The sequence below is a fragment of the Rhopalosiphum padi genome, chromosome 2, assembly GCF_020882245.1.
Source record: "Rhopalosiphum padi isolate XX-2018 chromosome 2, ASM2088224v1, whole genome shotgun sequence".
Classification (NCBI taxonomy): Eukaryota; Metazoa; Arthropoda; class Insecta; order Hemiptera; family Aphididae; genus Rhopalosiphum; species Rhopalosiphum padi.
This window is the reverse complement of record NC_083598.1, coordinates 72,528,397-72,553,627: the sequence shown is the minus strand read 5'-3', so window position 1 is coordinate 72,553,627 and position 25,231 is coordinate 72,528,397. Positions and strand designations below refer to the sequence as shown.

General features: G+C 26.3%; 6 protein-coding genes across 10 annotated transcripts; 2 read left to right on the top strand and 4 right to left on the bottom strand.

Annotated features, from left to right (window-relative positions):
• Positions 1-618: 618 nt before the first annotated feature.
• LOC132922813 (mitochondrial import inner membrane translocase subunit Tim9) lies at positions 619-2,015 on the bottom strand. Its single transcript, XM_060986524.1, has 3 exons — positions 1,760-2,015; positions 948-1,043; positions 619-831 (listed from the first exon to the last, which is right to left on the bottom strand). Exons 1-3 carry the CDS (start codon positions 1,823-1,825, stop codon positions 703-705), a joined length of 291 nt encoding a protein of 96 aa, XP_060842507.1. The 5' UTR covers positions 1,826-2,015; the 3' UTR covers positions 619-702.
• Positions 2,016-2,711: 696 nt separating this feature from the next.
• Positions 2,712-8,258, bottom strand: LOC132920059 (ADP-ribosylation factor GTPase-activating protein 1). Of its 2 annotated transcripts, XM_060982105.1 has the most exons (10): positions 7,735-8,257; positions 7,510-7,677; positions 7,287-7,400; positions 7,138-7,217; positions 6,875-7,033; positions 6,619-6,733; positions 5,626-5,748; positions 5,247-5,306; positions 5,012-5,154; positions 2,712-3,257 (listed from the first exon to the last, which is right to left on the bottom strand). In XM_060982105.1, exons 1-10 carry the CDS (start codon positions 7,804-7,806, stop codon positions 3,125-3,127), a joined length of 1,167 nt encoding a protein of 388 aa, XP_060838088.1. In that variant the 5' UTR covers positions 7,807-8,257; the 3' UTR covers positions 2,712-3,124. The 2 variants fall into 2 exon arrangements, with proteins under 2 accessions (XP_060838088.1, XP_060838090.1); XM_060982107.1 differs by lacking the exon at positions 5,247-5,306 and having other exon boundaries at positions 5,659-5,748; positions 7,735-8,258.
• Positions 8,259-8,404: 146 nt separating this feature from the next.
• LOC132920058 (rho GTPase-activating protein 1) lies at positions 8,405-15,727 on the top strand. 2 transcript variants are annotated; one of them, XM_060982103.1, is made up of 10 exons: positions 8,405-9,025; positions 10,825-10,935; positions 11,039-11,229; positions 11,415-11,560; positions 11,656-11,874; positions 11,943-12,041; positions 12,100-12,293; positions 12,360-12,560; positions 12,669-12,775; positions 13,658-15,727. In XM_060982103.1, exons 1-10 carry the CDS (start codon positions 8,986-8,988, stop codon positions 13,826-13,828), a joined length of 1,479 nt encoding a protein of 492 aa, XP_060838086.1. In that variant the 5' UTR covers positions 8,405-8,985; the 3' UTR covers positions 13,829-15,727. The 2 variants fall into 2 exon arrangements, with proteins under 2 accessions (XP_060838086.1, XP_060838087.1); XM_060982104.1 differs by lacking the exon at positions 8,405-9,025 and adding an exon at positions 9,622-9,640.
• On the bottom strand, positions 15,721-17,241 carry LOC132920060 (probable palmitoyltransferase ZDHHC24). Of its 2 annotated transcripts, none has more exons than XM_060982109.1 (2): positions 16,772-17,241; positions 15,721-16,703 (listed from the first exon to the last, which is right to left on the bottom strand). In XM_060982109.1, exons 1-2 carry the CDS (start codon positions 17,064-17,066, stop codon positions 16,141-16,143), a joined length of 858 nt encoding a protein of 285 aa, XP_060838092.1. In that variant the 5' UTR covers positions 17,067-17,241; the 3' UTR covers positions 15,721-16,140. The 2 variants fall into 2 exon arrangements, with proteins under 2 accessions (XP_060838092.1, XP_060838091.1); XM_060982108.1 differs by having other exon boundaries at positions 15,721-16,706; positions 16,772-17,240.
• A 1,191-nt stretch (positions 17,242-18,432) lies between these two features.
• LOC132920226 (suppressor APC domain-containing protein 2) lies at positions 18,433-21,989 on the bottom strand. 2 transcript variants are annotated; one of them, XM_060982454.1, is made up of 7 exons: positions 21,396-21,989; positions 20,926-21,085; positions 20,336-20,860; positions 20,178-20,260; positions 19,960-20,106; positions 19,638-19,862; positions 18,433-19,574 (listed from the first exon to the last, which is right to left on the bottom strand). In XM_060982454.1, the coding sequence occupies exons 2-7, from the start codon at positions 21,053-21,055 to the stop codon at positions 19,428-19,430; spliced, it is 1,257 nt and encodes a 418-aa protein (XP_060838437.1). In that variant the 5' UTR covers positions 21,056-21,085; positions 21,396-21,989; the 3' UTR covers positions 18,433-19,427. The 2 variants fall into 2 exon arrangements, with proteins under 2 accessions (XP_060838437.1, XP_060838436.1); XM_060982453.1 differs by having other exon boundaries at positions 19,638-19,865; positions 21,396-21,985.
• Positions 21,990-23,045: 1,056 nt separating this feature from the next.
• Positions 23,046-24,951, top strand: LOC132920227 (SUMO-activating enzyme subunit 1). The gene is made up of 6 exons (XM_060982455.1): positions 23,046-23,573; positions 23,640-23,811; positions 23,887-24,122; positions 24,192-24,295; positions 24,378-24,519; positions 24,592-24,951. Exons 1-6 carry the CDS (start codon positions 23,470-23,472, stop codon positions 24,743-24,745), a joined length of 912 nt encoding a protein of 303 aa, XP_060838438.1. The 5' UTR covers positions 23,046-23,469; the 3' UTR covers positions 24,746-24,951.
• Positions 24,952-25,231: the final 280 nt, after the last annotated feature.

The window sequence follows — 25,231 nt, the reverse complement described above, 5'->3', positions numbered from 1 at the left end:
AGAATATTAGCATAATATAAATTTTAAAACAATACAACAATCCAACTCCTATTCATAACTGTTATTATCTTTACAGTTTTAAAATATTTTATACAAAACATTTTTTTTAAATAGCTATTTTATATCATAATTGTTTACAAAATTACAATTTTATTAGTTTAGTTTAATTTGTTGACCGTTAGACTAAACAATTGTAAGTTTATAAGTATTAACATTATAACAAATTACCAGCTTTATCAGTTTCCTAACAATATTATCAATGTTAACAAAAAGTATTTGTTTCTATTATTATTATTCATTCTTCAATTTTTCTAGTATCAAAGAAAATAATTTATATCAAATTACTAATAGCTGTAAATCATAATCAATTTTCAATTTTAACAAGGAAATGTTGAAACCACATGTGCTTATGATTATACCATGACTTTCTTTTTATAATTTATAATAGCATATACATTCTCCGATCTTTTATATTATTATAAAAGTAATTATATTTGCTCTATAGAAAGCACCATAGAAATATAAAATTATAATGTATTTTTTAATAAAATTAACTATAATTCCTTTAGGGAATGTTGGAACATTAGGGGAAAAGATTTAATAATTAAACTATTAACCTAACATTACATTTAAAGTATATTTATGATTCTAAAACTTAAAACTATTTAAATAGTCTTTATGTACTATGTAAATGGTAATATTTTATACATTGGCATTTTGTTGAGCAGTAATTACATGTTCATTCATAATTAATTGATACTCTTGAAATCTTTGTGTCATTCTTTCAGAAGCTTTAAGAAATTTGCTTGTACAATTTTCAGCACACCTTACCTTAAAACATAAAATTGTTATTAAATTAAACATAAATTTTATAAAAAGAGTTCAATATATAAATCATTTTATTATACTTATTAGTATAATATATAATTTAAAGAAACAGAACTTACTTCATCACTTTTAAGATCGCCTACTGTAAAATCTGTTGCACAATCCATAAAACATAACTCTGTTAATTTATTGTATGACTTAAATATCTCTTTAACCTGAAAAAATAATAATATTGAAATAATTTGTAAAAAAAAATTGTATTATTAAGGTATAATGAACAACATAGATACCTATCCTCATGATTTTGGTTAAACAATATCAAACTTAAATCAATGAAACTCCCAATAAATATTTATATACTATAATATCTAATATTTTTTAGCAATATTTTTAAATACATAAACTTCTTCGGATTTTAGGCTTGTAACAGTCCATTTAGGACCATTGCTACTTCTATTATGTTTTTCCATTTCTCTCTGTCAAACACCGCCTCAATGCCCAATGAAGCATTGATTTTTTAGGTAGATCTTTTACTACTGCATTGTATTATGTTCCAAGGCCTGCTACTTGGTTTTTCTCTATTCATTTTTTTATGAGCAAACCCTCTGCTTAGAGGTAAGTGCTAGAAGTATCCTACCTTTTCTAACCTCTTTCTAACTAAGGAAAGTCATATACTTGAATTATTGAACAGTTATTAGATGTATAAAATATTAATTATTATATTCATATAAAACATAAAATCACAATATCAGAAAAATATTTTAAATAGGTAATACACACATATATTTTAATATCTGTAAGAATACAATTGATGGTCAAAGGTCAGGTTTTAAAAACTAAATCGTTGTTGACCAGAAGATACGTATGGATTTAATTGGTTAAACATTAAACAGTTAATAAATTGGGTATATTTTTTACATAGGTAACTTACACTGGCCAGTTGAGAAGCATCAAAATCCATATTACTATCAGTCACGCTTGCATTTGTGTTATCCATTATGAAGTTAAGTGTTGGTTGACGGTTATTATTAGTTATAGTATTATCTATTTTCTAATACTAATATTGGAACGAACAAATCAAAATGAATTGCAACAAAAATGCAAAAATTTGGAATCGATTTTTTTCAACCGGTACGATATGAAACTTGTAAAATGTAAATCATTAAATACAAGTTATTAGTATTCAGTATTATCACAGAATAGTTTGTTTTTTATCATTTTCTGATAAGGAGGTTATCACTCTAGCTGTTAACACTATACTTGGTGCAGGCTACAAAAAAGTATGGGAAAAGAGTACAAGACATTTAAAATTTCATTATTTCAATATATTATATTTATATTATATTTTATAACAATTTGATTATTCGAGGCAGACATTTAAAATCAATCATTCAATATTAAATCATGAATCAATAATCTTATAAAGATGTCATAACAGGCTTTGAGGCTTAGCAGTGCACTTTTTTTTTTGAATCAATGACTTCCACAGATATATAAAATAAATTTAGTTAAGTTTATTTTATATATCTGTGATGACTTCAGACATTAATATTTTTTTTGTTTTGCATTGCATATAATATTATCAATCATTTTGTTTTTATCTTGGATTGCATCGTTTATTTTTTCAAAAATTTAAGAACTATGTTCTAAGGAAAATACTTTTAGATTAACTATGTATATAACAGTTTTCTCATCCACAACAATATAATTTTTGTCATACAAAAATTCATATCAAATTATCTAATACTTATGAACCAAATTAGATGTAAATATAGAATAACAAGATCATTAAAGTACTAAAATAATATCTCCAAGGATAATACCTCCTCCATTCTAATTTTTTTTTAAACTCATTAAAGACTAAAGTATATAGTAATATAATGTAATCAAAAATGAAGAAATAGTTTATTTATGATACCATTACATAATTAATATTAAATTAATTTAAATATTTTAGCTATAATAATAACATATTCAAATTTATAACATTCAATTTAATATATTAATAATGGGATGTATAAATATTTATTTTAATTTAATAGTTCTTCAAATATTTAACAGTCTCTTAAACATGGACGTGACCTATAAATATGGGTTTGTAGAATTTATGAAGGTGTTGTACAATTCAGCACAAATAAAGTATATAATATAATATAATATAATTTTCTAAATGACATTTAAATTTTTTTAAACGAAGACAATATAATCGTATGTTTAAAATGAAAAATAACATTTATAAATATTTATATCTTTAAATTTTTAAAAATAAAAACTTAATACAAATGTTGATGCAGATCTACCAATTATTATCCCATTTGTTATTCCATTCATCTTGAATTGGTTGATATTTTTCAGTTGTTTGATCTGAGGACGATGCATGAGTATTATTAACATCCCAAGACGTCCAGCTGTTTTTCCGCTGCACATTTCTATTAAAAAATAAATACATATTTCGCATTTAGGTATAAGTTATTAATATGAATAAAAGTAAATTATATTTTTTTTTTTTGATGCCTTTATAGCAAACATGGAAAAATGAGGCAAATTTCATTATCTACTGTGTTTATAGTTTAAAAATAGTACATTAAAAAGCAACTATATGATTAAAAACTATTTTTTTTCTTCAAATCAGATAAAATACCCTTAATCAATAGAAATAAAATAAAAATTTTTATCAAGCAAAATTGTTTATAAACTGTACAATGTACATAAATAATAATATTTACAATAAAACGCTTTGATTATGTTAATCATATATCATAATAATCATTGCAGTGGTGTATGCAGAAATACGCAGGGGGGTGTCATATATCATAATTATATGCACAAATTGACCTTTTTTTTAGTCATTGTTTCATAATTTGAACAAATATTTATTTTTAAGGGGGGTGTCATATCTCTCTAACAACCCCCTTCCTGTAATCTTTGAGTAGAACACTATTAATATTTAATAACAAGACAATTTTTAAATAAAATCACATTTTATAAATATAATTACAATATTATGTACCTTAATTCATTTAAAAATGTGTTGTATACTATATACCTACTGTTGTGAGTAAATTAACTGAAAGCATGGAAAGGTTTATAAGAAATAATCAAATAAATCATTTATTAGATTACTCATAATAATTGTTACATTAAGTCATTATAGTAATTTTAAAATATTTAATTTAATGTAGCATGTTTTAAAACAATTAATATGTGCATACAAGTATTTCCTTACACTTCCTTTCACTAATGTAATGTTTTCATTTTTGGAAACAAATCAGATTAATTTAGTGAAAATTAAATTTAACATAAGAAATACAATTAATGACTATAATTTATCCTATTAAATATGACTTATGGTGGGATAAACTATTATTTATTTTAATAAACTAAGTTTGTGAGCAACTTCATTTTAATTTTAGAAGTTAATAATACTCATTCTTAAAAATTTTTGAACGATAATAAGTTATAAAGTTAGAAGCTAAAATAAAAAAAATATTCAATAGTACAGATTTTATTTTTTTTTATATTTTTAGAGAATATTTCAATATTTATACGGTTATATTATAGTTATTTTTGTGCTATATGTTTTCTGAAATTAAATTATAATATTGTATTGTTGAAATAAAAAGGTTGGGAATTAATAATGAATCCGTTGTTATATTTTTGTTTGTAAATTAGGTCACTAAATTTTTAAGAGAATTATGACCATGTTATACTATACTATCTTATATGCTCATGATAAATATATATTAATATCTTAAAACTTGCTTAAAAATTTAACTATCGTAAAAAAAAGTGATGTACAGACACAGATAATGTTCTTTCCTATACATTTCAAAATAGATAAATTCACTGTTAAAACACTGTTAGAAATAAACTAAAATCACAAAATTGGTTCTATCAAACACCAATTTTACAAGTTGTAAGTTTGTAGAACGGACATAATACATGCAGGTTAAGTGTTCTCTTAAATAAAGTCAATTTTTGTCATGTAAAATCTCAAAGGGAACAAAAAAAGTTCAAAATTTAGAGTTTTAATTTAATGTATATTAGTGTAATGGTAATTTCAAGAAGATAAAATTTAGTTTGTGATGATTGAAATTTGAGATATTCACGTTCAATATAAGAAGAATCTACTGTATACATTATTTGCTACTTTGTAAATAAATATAATAATTAATTTTCATACTTTTGATTTCCAGAAGAACCATCAGAAATTAATGAAGAGTTTTCAGTGGAATGGGCTACAAAATTAGTTGATTGTGATTTTGGTGGTGTTGGAATATTACTGCCAGTGATATTTTGCCATTCTTTACGACCTAAATCGTTCACCTAAATTATAAATTACATTATAAAAATAGGAAATATAATATTTGAAATTAAGTAAATAATGAATACAAGTTATAACAACATTAATACTTTACCTTTGTAGTCATAGAAGAAAATTGAGTGGATACGTCATCAATTAATGTACCTTCTTTTATCTAATAATACAGATACAAACAAGCATAACATAAATCATAAAAACTTAAATACTACAACTAGTAACCAAGATATATATATTTATTTTAAATAATAAAAAAATAATAACTGGAAAACACTTAGAAATATAATAATTATTAACTTAGTTTAATATTTTAAGATAATTTGGTACTCAAATACAAAAACAATATTAATGAGAACAAAAGTAACTACACAATATTTACTCATGCTATACTATCGAATATAAATGTTCTTTATAATTTAATATACTATAATATAAATATTAAATTCATGCTATAGAAATTATTGCATGCGACTTACCTTTGAGCTTATGTCAGTAGTTATATCTGATACCTTTTGAGTGGCTAGTCCACCTATTTTAATGGCACTTTGTGTTGCTTGAGATGCTAGTTTTGATGCAGATGAGGAAAATAAAGACCATCCCTACAAAATTTTACCAATGGCTTATTAATAATTATTAAAATACAGTAAAATAACACATTTAGACATTTCTTTTATACTATTAATTTAAAACGAATAGATAAAGAATTTATAACAAACATAATAGATAGCTTCTAGACTCTAGTTAGCAACATTTTTAATATCGGAATTGTCCTATCAGCGCTGTTGATCTAACCCACTTGACTACTAATTTAATTAATTAATGTTTATTGATTATTTGTAATAAAGTTATTTTCTACTGTATGTGTATAAGTTCTAAGCAAAAAATATGTAGAACATTGATAATTTTTATTTTTTTTTTATTTTTAGTAATAATAATAAATTAATTAATTTCTAAGTTTATATATAGTTTATAGTTTGTTAGGGACTAATAATGAGACAGATCAACACTGCCATTACTTTCTTTTTTATATGAGAAGTAGAGTGGTGAGTAATGGTTGTCTATTGGTTTTTAATAAATAGACATGAAGTTTGGCATGTATAATTTTTTTTGATTCTAAAATTACTAAAAACCATTTAATTTTGACATGAAAATTACAATCAAATAAACTTTGTAAAAATGTACAATGGCTTATGGCAACGTTTCTCAACTTGGGGGTCGCGTAGGTTAAAAAATGCCAATTTACAAAATGAACCTTTTTATTATATTATATATATAGTATATTATTTGTACATCGCAGATTAATAAATAATGACTCTCCCATTTGGTTAATCAATTAATGATAGATATTTTTATTGTTCAAATTTATACTTATTTTGGGGAATGTGACACTAAAAAGGTTGAGAAACGATGGCTTAAAGGAAACAATTATTGTATAAGGTGTATATTAAATTTATAAATGTATAACTTACACTAGAAAATGATGACACTGCAGAGTCAAGAAGATCTTGAGATTGACTTCTAGGTGGTGGTTCAACTGTATTGCCAAATCCAGAATAACGTCCACCTTGATTTGGAGGTACATTGCTGTTAGAAAAATTACAAAAACAAATTATATATACCGAAAAATATGAATTTAAAGAGAACATATTATTTTTTTTTTTTACATAATATATATTTACTTATTATTTTAACACATTTATAGTAATCAATTAGTTTGTTCCTTACCTAGGTTTTGTCATATTTTCATATTGTTTTCTAGCAAAAAATGCTTCTTTTTCATCTTTGATACTTGGAATGTTAACATCATTTTGATAGCCAGAACTCAATTCATTATAATTAGTTGATGGTTCATTAAAATTATACTTTTGAGATTGGTTACCCTTCCTTAGAAAAATAAGAATACATTGAATATTATTTATATAATATATTCTTATTATAATAATATAATGAAAATAATTATTTTTATTAGTTCACCAAATTGAATTTACATTTTCATATGATCTACATTATAATCTTTAGCTGATGACGTAGTAGGGCTCCATTGTTCTCCTTTAGCTAAGTTTAAAATCTATAAACAGACGAGCAAAATTAATTAATGATGAAATAAATAATAAATTGAATAATTAATTCTATTAACCTTATCTCGGTATAGGGCTGCAGCTTTAGTATTATATTTTTGTTCAATAGTCATTGAATCACTCCAGTCTGGTTGAGATTTGAAGAATTCTATAGCATTTCTATTTCCTCCAACCTAGATATAAAACATAATATTATTTAATATTTTTACTTTTATTTATATTAAGGTGCATTTGCTGTAGATATATAATTATATTATTCAAACATTGATAAAATTAACTTACTCTCATTTTTTCCAACTCTAAATCCTTCCAAGAATCCATAGTGATGGATCGTACAAATGACAGGTGAACCCCGAGACCTCTATGTTTTCCTGAACACATTAAACAAATCCAAATACCATAAGAGACAGAAGCCCATTGTGGATTATGAGAACCGCACTCAAAACATTTCTACAACAAATTTTAATCCATCAATTTAAACTAGTAATTAATTAATGTAGTTCTTACCGAATTATCCTGTTGAGTCATAAGCTCTTGAAGAATTCTTGGGGTTTTGTTAGTTAAATGTTTCATACTCATGGTTATGAAAAAGAAATTTACTACAAAATATTGAACGAAATATACAAACAATTGGAAGTACAAACAGAAATTAAAAATATAACATACTGCAGAATAAGTTTAAGAATTTTATTTACACTTGTATAACGCAACTAGTGTATTAGATAACATAATATTTAGATAAGTCAAAAGCAGTAAAATTCGAGTAGGCGTGAGACAAACGAAACGAACTCGCGATTGCTTGTTACCAATAACTTCCTATCGTATATTTTCGTTTTTATCCCTATAAATTTCTAATCTAACAACTATTAGTTATATAATTGTCCACGACGGGTAAACTAAATAATAGAATACTAGTGACACAAGGCAGTAGGCTAGTAGGCACTCGCCAATCGCCACTATCCAGTGGCCACTAGTGGTTGATGCCTATTGAAGTATTGACGGATTGCATGAATTCTGAATTCCTGATATTATGCATATGACGTGTCGCCTTTTCTTTTTGTTATCAATAACGTCGGTAGACAGTGTTATCACTTATCACGGTTGCCAAAGTAGGGGGGGCTGTTATCAGCTAAGGATACTTCTATGGCGGAAAACAGGTGTTCCGTGTTTATATTACATATATCGGTGTACATCGCAATCGGCCCGTCTGTGGTCTGTCCAACTCTGTAGTCTGTAGTTACTAGTCTGAACTTCTGTAGTCTAAAGTCTTACTTATCTTTATAGTGTGCACTCGGTACCTATATTTACGAAAACAATTATGATAATTGTTGTTGTTTAATGTTCTCATCCGTTCTATTTATTTTTCGCCGCGAGTTGAATACAAGTCGACGAGCCGATGTTCGATATCCGTCATAGACCGTCCTCGCCGCCTACACTTAATATTCATCACTGTTCACACTCGTCTTGCTGGTTTAGAAAACTCTACACCTGAACAAAACGAGTAGCCGTGTGTCGATAGTTGATACAGTAACGACTGTTCATCGCATAATATTGACGACAAGTTACTGAGTATCGTTTTGTTATACACGATGGTTAATTCTCATTGAGTTGTGTGTGCATGTGTCCGTGTCGTTCCGCCTGCAGCTTCTGAGAACATTGACGGAATGAGGTAACCATTGTCGAGGTAGCTAGTGTTGCCTGCGTAATTTCGTTGTGCTGTACATCTGACACCCATCGTTATCGTTACTAGTCATCGACATGGATCCTAGGGTGCAGCCTTCCAGCAAGTATTTCCCAGGTATGTTTTCAATGCAAAAATTTGCTGTACAAAGCAAATATTTTTTTTTTCACTCAGTACAAATTATGGATTAATATATCTTAGTTCATAATACAAACCAAATATTCTATAAAGTTTAGAAGACCACTCGTAGATACCTGCTGCTAAACTTTTATAGACCATCCCATATTATTTATGGTAGCAATTGACATTATTGTTCTATATAGTTCATTATTATCAACAATAATAGATGAAGGATTTAATTTGACTAATTACCTATCATAAAATTAGTGTATAATTTATTGTTTGTGTGAGTTATTAACCAAAAATATGGATTGGTGATTAGTATTATGCTAAGTACCTATTTATGAATAATTGTATTATAAAAATTGGTTCATGTACTAAATTACAAAAAATGAGTCATGCTCTTGAACAATAATGTCTAGGTCAGTGTTTCCCAACTGGTGTTCCGCGGAACCTAAGGGTTCCATGAGAAATTTGAGAAAATATATATTAATTAATAATAATTTTGATTTGAACATAGAAAAGCTACAAAAATTATACGGGGGTTCCACAAAACGTTCAAGCTCCTGCAAAGGTTCCGCGAGTAAAAGAAGTTGGGAAACACTGGTCTAGGTAATAATATTATGATTTATTCATTAATCATTCCCTATTATAAATATAAATGGCTGTTTGGCTTTTAAACCAGTATTGTTAAATCAAATATTTGTATTTTGTTTAAAATTTAATTAAAGTTCAGTAACACTATTAGTAAAAAAATATATATGTAGCCAATTTATATACCTTACAATACACATTAAGAATGGTACAGTGTATACTTTTACTTAAATCATAAAGATCTCAATTTAAGAAAAAAATTGATTAAAATAGGTAGATACCTAATATTTTAACATTTTCTATACTATAAATAGATTAGAATAGGTTTTACTATTATTATATTTATACAATTTTAGAATAAAAATTATTTTCAATGGATCAAAACTATTATTTTAAAAAGTTTATGTTTAATTATGTTGTAAACATTAATTGTACAGTTAACTCACATATAACTCTTTGTTTTAAACATATATAACAGTAAATGCTCGAGTAAATGTATGCATTAAATTAGTAATTTTGTATTCTTATAGCTTATTAGTATAAATTATAATGAAAGAATAGATTTTAAAATTTTTTTTTTTTTTATAATTTATTATTCTTTTAACATATTGACATTGACAACTTAACTCGATTATAAATTTCCTTATTAAAAATAAATCATCAACTTTTATGCTTGATAAACTTCTATGATAGCTTTAAAGGCTTACACATTAAATACAACTGAAATCATGTTTAATAATTGTAAATTTATGTTATTAACATTCTTCTATATTTGATATCAATAGGTGACTTTCTAAAGCATATGTTATATTATGTATTTTTTATTTTTACCTTTTACTTGTATATTTATATCCTAGTTACTGAATGTGTTAATAAATGCACTTAAGTAGAGATTTTTTTTATTACATAAAATAAAATATGGAACTATTATCAAAAATAAATAAATTACTAAACAATTCCATTTATTATAAATATTCTGTTTCATAAACTTTATAATTTATTAATTGGCTAAAATTTATAAAAATGTTGTTGCTACATATTTGCTATGTTCATCATATTATGTAAAATTTGATAATAAATGATTTACTTGAATACTTTGTACTATTTAAAGCATAAGCCTTTAGGAATAAATAAAACAATTCATTAACTTTCATTCATTTTATTTTATATTTTTCTAATTTAAATTTATTTAAATATTTTAGTTGCAATGACTGATAATGAAGAACCATATCCTAGTCTTTCTGATTATCATGACTATGAACCAAACTTAGAATTTGATGATACTGAACTTCAAAGTCCATCTGCAGATATTGGTAAATTTTATTTTATTTTATTTGTGTACAAATGATTTTTAATGATTCAAACCAATTAGATATTTTGTTATGTACTTTAATAAATATTTTTTTGTTTCATCAGATTTGGAGAAAAGTTTAGCTAATGTAAATGGGACAGTAGGAACATTAGATTACATGGAATCACCTGTTTCTGACGGTACTATTGAGGAAAATTTTGAAGAAGAATTAGTAAATGCTCCTCAAGTTGAAGGTTTAACATCTGTAAATGATACGGCAACAGGCAATTTATTAGATGATTTGGAAGCAGATGATGTAAATATATAATATTATTGCTTATAACAGTTATAACTTAGTAATTAATGTAAAAAATAATTTTTAGCATAATTATTAGATCAAACTTCTACTCGTGTAAATCTTTTTAAAAACTTTTTATGTCTGTTAGATAGAAATAAAGCTATATTTAAGAATATTTCATGACTAAATTTGATTTTTTTTAGTCTAAAGAAGATGAAGACTTTAGCGATGTTGCTGAATGTGGTGTAGTTGATGTAGTAGGTGATGATGCAGTTGGTCGTAAAATTATTGTTGTATCAGCTTGCAAATTACCAAGCAATAAAGAAGTTGATCATCCAAGGCTTCTAAGGTATAAAATTAATATACAATTAATAAAACATATTAGATAATGAACTATTAATCAACTTTTAATAATAATTAAACACATATATTTTTTTATTATAGGTATCTAATGTACACTTTGGACAAATTTGTAGAACAAGACTACAGCTTGGTCTACTTCCATTATGGGTTGACAAGTAAAAATAAACCAACGCTATCATGGCTATGGCAAGCATACCGCGCATTTGATAGAAAATACAAAAAAAACCTAAAGGCTTTGTATTTAGTACACCCAACTGGTTTTATCAAAGTGGTTTGGCAACTTTTTAGAGCTGTTATTAGGTAATTTTAATTAAATAAATTGTATCTATTACACTGAAAATAATATTTACTTATGTTACTATTTTTAGTGCTAAATTTGGCCGAAAAATTATGTATGTTAACCATTTACAAGAATTGAAACTGTTCATGGATTTGGATCAATTAATTATTCCAGCTCCAGTCTTAGAGTAATTTTATTCAACAAAAAATATATTGTTAGAATTGTAAACTGTAATTATTTTTCAGTCATGATGAACAATTAATGAAAAAATTAAATAAAAGAAAAGTTTCATTAGTTGAACAGGAAACTGAACAAAAACCTGAACCATTACCAACTCAACAATTTGGTGTTTCATTACAGTTTATAAAAGCAAACAATAATGGAGAAATAATTCCACCATTGGTACAAAAGTGTGTTGAATACTTAAGTCTACCAGATGGTAATTTAAAAACATATGAATAAATATTAATTTTTAATATTAATACTATATTTATTAATTATGCAGCCTTAGAAACTGAAGGATTATTTAGAAGATCTGCAAACATTAATCATTTAAGAGATTTACAGAGTCGTATCAATCTAGGTGAACCAGTTGACTTTGGTAATGATGTACATCTTGCAGCTGTTTTGTTGAAAACTTTTTTGCGAGAACTTGAAGAGCCTTTAATGACATTTGATTTGTTTGATGAGATTACGCAATTTCAAAGTAAGATCATATTGTAATAAAATTTAAAACATTTTGTATGTCTAGTTATTTTTATTTTATAATGATTTTTCATAAATAAAATAAGTTTAAGTATACTTTTAATTTCAGCACTTCCAAAAGACGAACGTCCTAGGCAAGTTAAAATTCTGATATTGGAAAAACTACCTCTTGATAATTATCATTTACTCAAATACCTTATTCAATTTTTATCAAAAGTAAGTATTTCTTATTGTTTATATACACTATATAGGGTGATTCTTTTATCATAAAACACTCATTATTTCTAAAAGTATTGATGTTTTTGAAAACATCTTTTTACATATTTTCAAGTTGTTAAAAAACAATGTTTTTATTAAAAAATTATATTTTTAAATATTTTTTAAAGTTCTTTACTTTTTTGAATGACAACATAGTTTTAATTTCATATTCCAAAGCAGAATAATTTCCTGAGTATTTTGATGCATCAAAATTGAATTTAGGGCGACTAGTTTATGAGTTAAACGTATTTAAAGTTTTGTTAGCAGAGTGGAGTGGTACGAGGTTACACCACAAAATGTTTAAATACTTATAACTCATAAACTACTCGCCCTAAATTCGATTTTTATGCATCAAAATACTCAGGAAATTATTCTGTTTTGAAATATGAAATTAAAACTATGTTGTCATTCAAAAAAGTAAGAAACTTAAAAAAATATAATGTTTTAATAAAAATGTTGTTTTTTAACAACTTGAAACTACGTAAAAAAATGTTTTCAAAAACATGAATACTTTTTGAAATGAGTGTTTTATGATAAAAGAATCACTGTATATTTTTACTTTACTTTATATTATTTTTATTTTTGCAATAATATTAGTTATGCTGATTTATTGAGTTTATTATAAATGGTATAAAATGAAATGCATTAAAAAATATTTTTTTAAATTAAGGAGTCAAAACAGATTTTAAATAAGTATATTTAAATTTTAAATATTTCACATAGAGCATAAAAAAACTGATAAAACTTAACAAAAAAACATTAAACCTGTTTTCACTCCATAATTTAAATAATTAAGAATTCATATAACTCATTGATTATGGTTTATGACTTTTGTTTTAGGTAATGGATAGATGTGACCTGAATAAAATGACTTCGTCTAATTTAGCAGTAGTTTTTGGTCCAAATTTGGTACGCAGTCCAAATAGTCAGTTATCTTTAGCGGCGATTGGTCCAATTAATGCTTTTACCGATTTTGTACTAGTCAATCATGACCAAATATTCATTATATGATGACAGTATAAAATATTTAGCATAGTGTATTCTGAATGTATTATTTTGTGACATGGTTTATTTAACATTCCAAAACTTAACTATATATTATTAACTTTATATGGTTGAAATTTATTTCACGGTTGTTTAATTCATACATTTACTTACCAATGAAAGTATTTTTGTTAATATTTATTTCTCTTAGTTTATTTTTTTTCTATTTTCAACTTTAATCTCAAAAATTTAAATAAAAAGTGTTGGAATTAAAATAATCAAGATTCTATCAATATAGTATTTTGAAGGTTTATAATATAAACTTAATATCATTTAAAGTATTAATAAAATAGCAGATGATATGTAATATTGAACAATAAACATTTAAAAAAAAGATAATTAGGAATTAACTTTAAACATAGATTTAATAAAAATAATTGCTATTAAATTGTATGTTGAAGTAGTATGTTTTTATGGTTTGTGAATTAATCTACCATAAGTAAAAATAGAAATTCTTGTAATTTTTAGCAAATTGTTCTATATAGATTCTATGGTTAATGCTCATGTTTAAAGTCTTATGACATACCATTTTTTTTTTACCATAAGCAATAACCTTATTTATTTGTTAATATTATATATATAAGCATTTTATTTTTTTAATTTAATAACTTATGTAAAATTTATTCTTTTTTCTGGTTTAATTATATTATTATTTATCCATTTTTGTACTATATATTTACTGTATAATTTATCAGGTTGTTAATGAATAGTTAGGAATCACGTTATTGACAAATTTATCTTGCAAAAATCACTGCACTAGGTAATGGGTACACAATTTTTTATTCAGAACGTTGTGTATGCATATCAAATTTATTTAATTTTAGGAAATAATAATTTTAGTATATGAGTTTAATTTTAATATATTAGGTGTAAAACATCCGCTTAAACATTTTACAAAAATAGTCTGTGATCAAAATGTAAATGGTAATGGAATTTCATCACTACAATTATTTTGAAATTTTTCAACAAACATTAAGAATGATAACTTTTCTTCAATAATAATTTATGTAATCAAATGTTTATACTTAATGTGAATATATCTTAAATCATTTTAAACAGATTAAATTACCTTATTTGATCTGATTCTGATGCAAGTCAGTTAATTTTGTGGTCCTTTTTAAATCAAAGTATTAAAACTTCGAACACAAATTATTACTCCTCAATCATTTAAAATAACTTTAGTCATGGAAAATAGTATTTGTTATGTTATAATGTTTTTTGTCTTCATATTATTCCAAGATAGTATATAAACCTACTAATTTTGTCTTAATAATTCAAATTTTCAATTACCTATTTATTATTACATCTATTGGATCATAATTTATGATTAAAACATTGGAATATTTCAATTTTTATTTTATTATTTCAACATAATTTCTTATGAATAAAATATTATTTGTTAATCATATATAATACATATATAAGTATAGTAAAAATCCAAGACAGTTTTCTAAATTGGATTTTAAAAATGAATAGAAAAATTATGTTTTAATTACTTTTTATTATATTCATACTTTAATAATAGTATTACAGTTAATCAAATATATGAATTAATTATGATTATTACATAATATCAAATTGCTTTTCACCAACTATAGTTTTATAAACTCATCTGAAAACCATAACTTTATTTGTATACCAAAGATTTTGTGTATTATTATTATTTATTTTTTATTTTTAGTTTATTTTAAAATTATTATTAAAATGTTACCTAATTTATGTACAGACAAATTACGCATCCATATATTCTGGTCAAATAGTTCATAATTGAAACTTAGTGATATTTGTACATCATTGTTATAATGATTTTAATCCATTTCGGGAGTTTTTGTACACAGTAAAGTATATCATTATTGTTGATGCATATGTTTAGCTGTATTTATTTTACTTAAATCTTTTAACACCTTTCCTTTAATCATCCTTATTGGTTCATGATATTTCAAAAATAACTAAAATGATTGCATTTAAATGCACAAATTTAATTATTAATTTATTGCGGTCAATAATAGATGAGGAGTGAATTAAATATAAACTAAACTTGATTATAAATAGTTAAACAATATATTTGCAGTTACAACACAGTAAATAAATTTGCTCATACCTATTTCATATTTATAAGGTTATTAAATTATACAGAAATCATTTGATTTTTTAAATGCATACATAATTTTATCATCTATTACAACTAAAATATAAATCTACACTATAACCTTGACTTGTATATCACAGATAGTTTTAAATTTTTGATTTTTTTTTTAATGATATCAATAAAAATTAATTTATTTTGTTTTATATTGATTAACATGACTTTGCCAGTCAATTCCATTGTAGGGTAATTTAGATTTGATGAATGGGGAAATCCATGTTATATACCATTTTTCCCCAAAAACAGTTTCCAAATTTCGCATCAAGCCAAAATCATAATTATTCTCTTGTTTTTCATGACATACCAGACCTTTGCGTACCTTATCTAGGTGATAAATTAACAACAATGAAGATATTGTTACAGCTATAAAAATCAATGTTAATAAAACTACAAAAATTTGACCTACGGTTAAATGAAAGCCAGTTAAAACCGATTGAAATGGCACTAAAACCATCAAATCTGAAAATTTAATAGTCACTTTATAGTATATGTAATAAATTATCAAAATTATCTCATAAAAGCTGGCTACAGACAAATATAGCAAAAACCACAAGAAGTATCTTCTATTATAATGACCAACACACGTCGTACTAAAAGTGCAATGATGATCTCTAGTCAATATGCAGACATTGCATATGTCACAGTGCCAACATCTTAGAGGAACATTACACTGGCAAGTATAACAGTATGTAATATCTTCTGGAAAAAATGTAATTTATTATTATTATTTAAATTTTTTTATACTATAATATAATATTTTATACCTTTTGATGTGAACTCAGACGTAGTAAGTAATCTGCCAATAACTGATGAATCGGCATACATTATGGCTAAAAAATTTGTAAGCAGATTGAAAACCACAAATGTCAAAGACAGCAGGTGTGTTAAATACAAAACTGACGGTAACCGATACATACACGGTAATATGTAAAAAACATCGACACAATAGTATACACATATCAAAACCAATAGAAATAAACACAATACTAGCTCTGAAAAGCTCTTTTTTCTAACAGTTTTTAAAAACTTCCAGAATTGGTCTAAAGTCACCATAATCATAAATTTGTGTCAAAATAGTCTTTCTGCTACTTGCTAGCTAGGTCCTGAGTGAAGTTGCAGTGATATTTAATATTGTTATCATCCCTTTAAACCTTAATCATGTACAATAGTCAATACATTATGACAGGCGGTTGCTATGGTTACATTTACACATTGTACTGCACACATATTTTATAATAATTTATTACATGATTATTACTTGCAGAACTGTAGATTTAATGATTTTGCATATTAATAAATTTGATTCCAAATTCTAAAAAAGTGATGCAAACTTGATTAAAAGTACAAAACTATTTGTTCTGCATATTTTATAAGTTATTATATATACATACATATTGTTTTTTAAGGATTTTATTCATAGGTATTTGTGGAAAAAATTATGAATTTGAAACATTAATTTAATATTTATTTTGAATAAATTCTTCAAAAATATATACATATATTTAATTATGATAAAAATTGTTTATAATATATACAATATATATTTAAAATTTTAGCAAAGTATTTAATATTATCTTTCAATACTTATTTTCAAGCATTGCTCCTACATACATAGTTATGAATTTTTTTAATGAGTTCATTTTGAAAAATTTTACATATTTCGGAGCTTTTAATATATAAGTACAGTGGAACCTCGATAACTCGAACCTCTATAAGTTGAATTGTTGATAACTCGAACCTCTATAACTCAAATTTTATTTTTGTCCCCAACCGATTCAAGTTATTGAAGTTCCACTGTATGTGCATATTTCATAGCTCTGATTACAACAATCTTAATCAATTGTGACATACATAATACCACTTATTACTATAATAATAGTAATCCAGTACCACCGTCTACCAGGTAATTTATATATAGTTTCAATTATTTCAGTTATTACTATATTTGTAGTAAATATATTATTTTTTTTAATATCAAGTTACGTTTATATAAAGTGCAATAAATGCTGAGTAATTCTCAAGGGTGAATTAGAATACTGAAATATTGTGAATTTTCTTGATTTACCAATGTTCTTTGGGCCACTTAATTCATATTTTGATTGTTTTAAAAATGGATTCACACAAAATTTTTATGTGAACTCATATTAAAACTTGAAAAAATTAACAAAAATATTAATATGTTTAGTTCACAATCATAATATTATTAAATTTGTCTTTAAGTAGGAATAAAATTTAAAAAAAAATCATTTTTCCCAATTTATAATATATATATATAGATAGATATCTCAAATTGATTCTAATTATGACTAAATTAGTATTAAAATTTCATTTTTTCATACTTAATTTAAATAATACTTATAAGGTAATAGGTACTAAAAAAACAATTAAATTAGGATGCTTTTTTTTCAAAATAAGTCCACGATAATTTAAATCTTTTAAATATGATATATTGAATGATATAAACTAAACTCAAAAAAATCAATATGGTTTAATAGATTAAAATAGGAGAATATAATTATTTAAGTATATAACAACAAAAAGTAATAATTTTTAATTTGAAAATGTATTAATTTTTTATTTTTGCAAAAGTACAAAATTAACAATGTTCACAAATCAAAAACATTTAATGTATAAAATTCAGTAAAAATACATCAACATATTGTAAAATATTATCAATTTTTAAATAAGTAATAACATAATATTTGCCATTTCCCAAAAAGATAATAATAATATAAATATACATTTTATATCAGGTTACTCAATATAGTACATTAAATATTTATGGCACATTATTTAAACAAATTTAAGGTTAACTTATTTTATCAAATATTAAAAATTTAGCAACAATAATAAAACTTATAAATTTTCCAGTTTATAATCCGAATAATATTGGCATCACAGAGAGATGGACGGAAACTTATGTTAAAATTAATTTGAAAACTACTTCACTTGTATGGCAGTTTTATACATTATTTAACAAGTTCAGTAAATTATTTATTATAAACAAAATTAATACATATTGAACATTAATTTATATATCTATTACATAAGATTTTATAACAAAATACTAAACTTTTCTCTAAACAAATTTAAATAGCTGTACCTAATTGTAAACAGTTTTTGTTTTTGTAAGTACAATCATCACAAGCAATATTTTATTAAAAATTATTTTGCATTAATGAGAAAAAGTTGAGTTTAGACTAATTAATAATAACACCTAATACATATAAAATTGAGGTATGGCTAGTGATCATTACAATAAAATTTGTATTGTCATAACACATAAAGGTATAATATATTGTGTACCTGTAAATTGAGCTCAAAAATAATGGTATATTTTTATTTTTTCTGTTCTATTCAAGCACCGATTTTTTGTACAGAGCATTTTTTTTTATTGCACTTGGTAACAGATTCCAATTGTTAAGGTATATATGACTGACCATCAGGTTTACTGTCTAATCTCCCTAATTTACGTCCCATTTGGGTTCGTGTTTGAAATAATTCTCTAATAAGAGTCGCCTTTTCTCTTTCTAATGTTGATATTCTTTCACTTTTTTGTCCTAGCTCCTAAAAAAATTAAATAGTCTAGTAAAATAATAAAATTAAAATGTAATACTAAATAAAACCAACCTCAGTGAGAATATGGTTGCGATGTTTTAATGTAGCCATTACTTGAGGATTTTGATGTAACATCGTTCCAGGATTATTTGCTGAATGTACAGCTAAGTTCATATGTAACGGTAGACCACCCCATCGTTCACCACCATCTGTCAATGCGGACAAATGTCTATTAACCTCTAAGACTCGAGCACGTTGTAACTCAATACGCTCCTGTTGTGCTTCAGTCCATTGATCCTGCTTTAATGATTACAAAAATAAATGAATAAACAACAAGTAAGAAGTAAGATAAAGTAAATGTTGATAATTTATAAGTCATATATGTTTAACTTACTGTATGTGAATTTGTTCGTCCAAGATATTTCATTTTTTCTTGTACAGCAGCTATCTGCTTATGGTACCAGTCTCTTGCCCTTTCTACAGCTTGGAGACCATGCATGAGAACTTCTTTTTCCTGTTCTATTTGCTTTATTCTTTTCAGCTGAATGAAAAAATGGAGAAATTTTAAGCATTATATAGTTATTATTTTAATAAAATAAAAAATATACATACCATATTATAATCTACTCCACTTTGGAGAGTATGACGTCTTGGTTCTCTTCGTCGTTGATTAATTCTTTTATAAGTTTGTTCTCCTAGAAATAAATTATAATTGTTAGGTTCTAACTTAAGACATAACTATATTAAATATTCATAGATTTAAAAATTACCTGACTGTTTTTCACTTCTAGAACAGCTCTGATCGTTCAACAACACTCCCAATTGCCAATTTTGTAAAGCTGTTCTTATTTCAGCCTTATCAATAATACGTTCACCAGAAGCAAGCTGTAAACCACGTTCTAAGCCCGCTGCAGTTCTTGGAGGTTTAGGTGGTCCAAAAAGCGACGATGTGGATTTTTGTGACAACTGGTGTACTTCCTTACTATTACGTTCCAAAGCTAATTGTGGCATACTTAGAGTTCTTTGCTGAGTAGGTCGAATAGCAGCCATATTTCCATTTGTCCATTGTACATTAGGCTTAATATCTACATCCAAAAGTGGAGCAGATGGAGGTCGTACGGAGTCATTATCCCGACGACCATTTTCCATTTGATTTCGAAGTAGGCACATTTTTAAACCAGTACAAAAACGGTCAAAAGACAGAAGACCGTTTGGTGGTGTTACTTTTCGAAGACTATCCAATACACCTTTAGGCAAACCTTTTGTACCATCATCTTGCCATCTCGTCTCTATTTCTGCAAAACAAAAAATAAAATAAAATCATTTTTTCACTAATGAAATAAATGCAAAATAAATTTACCAGAAAACTTAACATAACCAGTCCTTTTATCGTCTAAAATGTCAAACAATGTTCTCATGGACAGAACAAACTTTGCAGGTAATCCCTCGGTGGCAGCATTTTTGACGTCTCCTACATGCGTTGGAGTCATGGCAATGTAATATATGTGACTATCCACGTGCTGTAAAAATTTATTTTTGGAAATTACATAGGTAATTACAATAAGTATAAAGTGAGAGAAAAAAATAAGCACGAATACGACAAAACAAAAATATAACAACTAAGCGGAATAATTGATATATTTTTTTTTATTTAGAAGATTAAAAATCTATGCTTATACAGCATTATAAGAAAATATGATGATAATAATATTTGCTAGTTAGCAGTTCCAGCGTCTACGACAATACAACACAATATTATATATAATATTATCCGTCATACGGTGGTCGCAGCACCGAAGTCGTTTTATAAATCTAATGAAATATACTCACATGTGCAGATCGTGTGGGCAATATCCGTAATGTGCGTTGTGTCGCGGTGTCTATTGGAAAACCACAATATTCAATTTGGGTTGTTAAAAACGGACTACCCGAATTAATTATAATACACCTATAACAATATTTATGTCTTGCAATATTTCTATTATAACGACGACAATATCGTGGCCGTGTCGGACAAGTAGTGGCGGATTGTATTCGGTATTGGTTGGCGATGCCCTAAAAACGTACACTGTCGGCGATGACTATATGATGCTGTTGCAATCGTGGAGGAGTGCGTGCAATCGGCAGACGACATGGTCCTGCAGAGTACTGCCGTCGTAGAAAGTGCGAGGCAGCCGCCGTATCGCAGCGGATTGCACGCAATGGTACGTACGTAAGACGTAGGTGCAGCAATGCTCAGTAGTTATGGTACGTCCGAAGACTTGTTATCGGCTATCCGTTATGGTACGGTCACCCACCACCTCCACCGCCACAGGACCATCCAAGAAACGATTCTCATTTCTCGCCAATATCGGGACGAGCCGACAAGGACGTCCTTCTACGTTAATCAACAGGTGCGCCGTCGACACTCGACGCCGCCCACATATTTCCCCGTCGTGAATCCGGTGAAATCACGGAACGGGAGAATGTGGGAAACCAAGATAAAGCGGAGGCGCTAGATCGCGCTCTGTCGCTCTCCGACTATCGCCGCGAGCACAGCACATCAGCTCGAGAAACTGTGAAGTGTGGTGAACTGTATTTACATTTTATACCGTAACAAACGAGCGAGCAAGGTAGTAGGTACCTATATTATCTAAAATACGTACCTAATACCTATGCTATACTATTACTTAATAATTAGTTGTATAGAGATTCAAAACATGTCTGGTTTCGTGTTAAAAAAAAGATTTTGTCTAAGGAGTCTAAAAATGGATTAAAATAATTATTGGGTTTCAAGTTTAGTGTTCAAAAACTGGTAAATTATATGTAAGTTCGAATAACGGGTTAAAAAACTTTTCAATCTTGATTTTTTTTGTTTTAAGCCTTTAAGGGAATCACAAAAAACAACTAAAAGAAAAATAATCATGGGTAAATTAAAACCTAATTTGTATATTTTACTTTTACCTATGTCTCATATATTATTAGTTATTATTTTTAATTTTCCAATCTTTTACTTTTGACCCACCAAAGTACCAACTAGTTTCAATTTCCTTTTCAAAGAGGGGCTGAAGTCAAAAATCAAAGCACTTTTACTACTCCAAAACATGATGACAGAATCATTCCGTTCAGAATCTAAAAAACATTACCTACTTTGCACTATTATTATCATAACTATACATTATCAATATTTAACAATATTTCCATCAAGCCGATAGTGTAATTAAATAATTTTAAAGGAAATATTAGTGTAATACACTCAGTGTATTCACTTTGAATAATTCCTACTAATTTTTTTCCCTTTTTGGGACAAATGGTTTGTGGAACTTACTGTCCTAGTGGCTAATATCACTTATCGTCTTATCGATGAAAATTTCATGGAAGAAAAAATCATATGCTTAAATTGGTAATTTTGGTGTTCGCCTGTTGCGGTTAGACCTCAGTAATTTTTTTTTATACCATCATGTACCATACCTTCACAGCTGGTTAGTTTGTGTTGGTTACTTCGTTTACTGTTTAGCCGGCTTGGCGGGCTGTATGTCATATGCATAATATTATACAATACTGTTTAGTGTTTACTTTAGACATTGGTTAGCTGTATAGTTGTTGTGTGCTCTTCTGTTCTGTGACGGATTTCCAGTTTCCAATTGCTATTTTTATAACTTGGTTGTTTCATGTTCATCTCTAAGTTCATTCTTCAATTTTAATTTTAATTATCACCGATTACCTACCAATCTAATATTGTGATTTGTGTTACACTGTTCGTCGACTATCGACTATCGAGTCTTGCATTACCCTTATTGTTCGACAATACGCGTACCTCGTGTTTTAGAGATTCACTGCGAAATCTAAAAGATTACATTTTTACGTAAATAATATTATCGTTTTTTTTTCTTAAGTATCTGTGATTTATTAAATTATATACGACATGGCTTCCGAAATTACAAAAAATGGTGATGATCAAATGTCGAAAGACGAACGCAAGGTTTATGACCGACAAATACGCCTATGGGGTTACGATGGACAAAACAAGTATGTGTAGCTACGAAATGATTAAATTTTTGTTTCATACATATTTAAATTTTTATTACTTTTTAGATTAAGAGCATCAAAAGTACTTTTAATCGGAATGCAAGGCTTAGGCGCAGAGATAGCTAAAAATTTGATATTGATTGGTGTGAATTCTATTACATTGAAAGATCATACAGAAGTGTCAATATTAGACCATTGTTCGCAGTTCCTTATCCCACGCGATAGCCAAGAACGTAATGTAAGTGTTGGCATCTAGTAATTTCAAAGTATAAAGTGTAATAAAATTGTTATATTAATTAATATGTAATTGTAGCGTGCTAAAGCAAGTATGAGTGCTGCTCAAAAGCTAAACCCAAATGTGAAAGTCATTGTAGATACAACGCCTATTGAACAAAATGTTGATAGTTTTGTTACCTCATTTGATGTTGTCATAGCCACTGAATGTTCTCCAAATACTTATAAAAGATTGAGTGACAATTGTAGAAAAGCTAAAGTAAAATTATTCATAGCTGATGTTTACGGTTTATTTGGATACTTTTACCAGGACATGTAAGTAATTAGTAAACTTATAACTATAATAAATATAATAATTATAAATATTTTATTTTATTGTTTAAGTAATTTTGAACATTCTTTGTATGGCGAGGTGTTTCCAAACATTGATCAAAGCAATATTGTTCCTATTCCTAAAAATGTACCGCAGCTATATTTTTTGACTTCAGGTACCTTTATTAATATTAATTTTATTATTGGTTAGGTATATTTTAACTAAATAAAATAATTTAAAATTGAATTTTTTTTTAGCTTTATTAAAATTTCAATCTGAATCTAATCGTAAACCGAATCCTGATACTTGCGAAGAAGACATTGAAGAATTGAAATTACTTATCAACTTATCTCCTGATCAAACTAATATTGATAATAGTCTATTTGATGAATACTATGGGTATGTGTATAAATAAACTGTGTAACTGTTTAAATTAAACTATTAACTAATATTCAATTGTTTGTATTTTAGTGAATTATTTTGCGAGTTGAGTCCAGCGACTTCTATTGTTGGTGCTATGGTATCCCAGACTGCTATAAATACTGTAATGGGTATGCCTATTGAAAAGTTAAATGTGTTTTTTTTTGATCACATTAAACATGAAGGAAAATTCCATTTGTTATAAAAATAAGAAGACTGTCCTTGAATTTAAATAAATAATATTAATCAAATACTACTTTTAAATCAAGATTTAATTAAAAATTCAAGTTTTAAGTTATTTAATTTTTTGTGTGTAATAAGTGATTTTCGGTTTCATTAAAAATTTTTAACTTTCACAATTTATTATTATTTTTTTTTTTTAATTAACTAATAAAATTTATTCAAAACTCATTGTTTTATTTTTTTAAATATCATTATCATTAATCATAATTTATGGTTTACAACATAACAAAAGTTGTTTTCTGCCGAATACAGTCTGGACCGGATTGGTCTGGTGAGTTACTGAGTAAAACTCTGAGGTTGGTTTTTTGAGTGTTTGGTCAAATTTTTTTTTATTACAGTGATAAGAGTACAAACATTGGTAGAATATATAATTGATTTGAATTATTTAAACCATACAATAGCTGTAGCTGTAATCAAATGTTAGAAATTCTAAGGCCCCGGTATTACA